At 69.1% G+C, this 207-nt stretch overlaps 1 protein-coding gene across 1 annotated transcript in view; it reads left to right on the forward strand.

The window, feature by feature from the left end:
- TIE1 (tyrosine kinase with immunoglobulin-like and EGF-like domains 1) overlaps positions 1-207 on the forward strand; it is a gene marked incomplete at its 5' end in the record, with an annotated part of 8,788 nt that overhangs the window by 1,614 nt on the left and 6,967 nt on the right. The window contains one exon of the mRNA XM_010288779.1: positions 3-65. Coding sequence (XP_010287081.1) covers positions 3-65 — 63 coding nt within the window. The remainder of the gene's footprint in view (positions 1-2; positions 66-207) is intronic.

A 207-nucleotide genomic window follows, 5' to 3' on the forward strand; every position in this document is an offset into this window, starting at 1 on the left:
CTGCCTGCCGGACCCCTGCGCCGGCTCCTGCGCCTCGGGCGGGACCGGCTCCCGCTGCAGCCAAGGTATGGGGACATGGACATCCGCATCGCCCATCCAACCTGGGCTTCCTCCAGGACACATGCAAACCTCTCCCAGCCTGGGAGTCAGAGTGGGCTGAGCAGTGCTGCTGCCTGCGCCAGCTGCCCGCCGTCTTTGCGTCCACGG

This window comes from Phaethon lepturus, unplaced genomic scaffold (genome assembly GCF_000687285.1).
Source record: "Phaethon lepturus isolate BGI_N335 unplaced genomic scaffold, ASM68728v1 scaffold40706, whole genome shotgun sequence".
NCBI classification, from domain to species: domain Eukaryota; kingdom Metazoa; phylum Chordata; class Aves; order Phaethontiformes; family Phaethontidae; genus Phaethon; species Phaethon lepturus.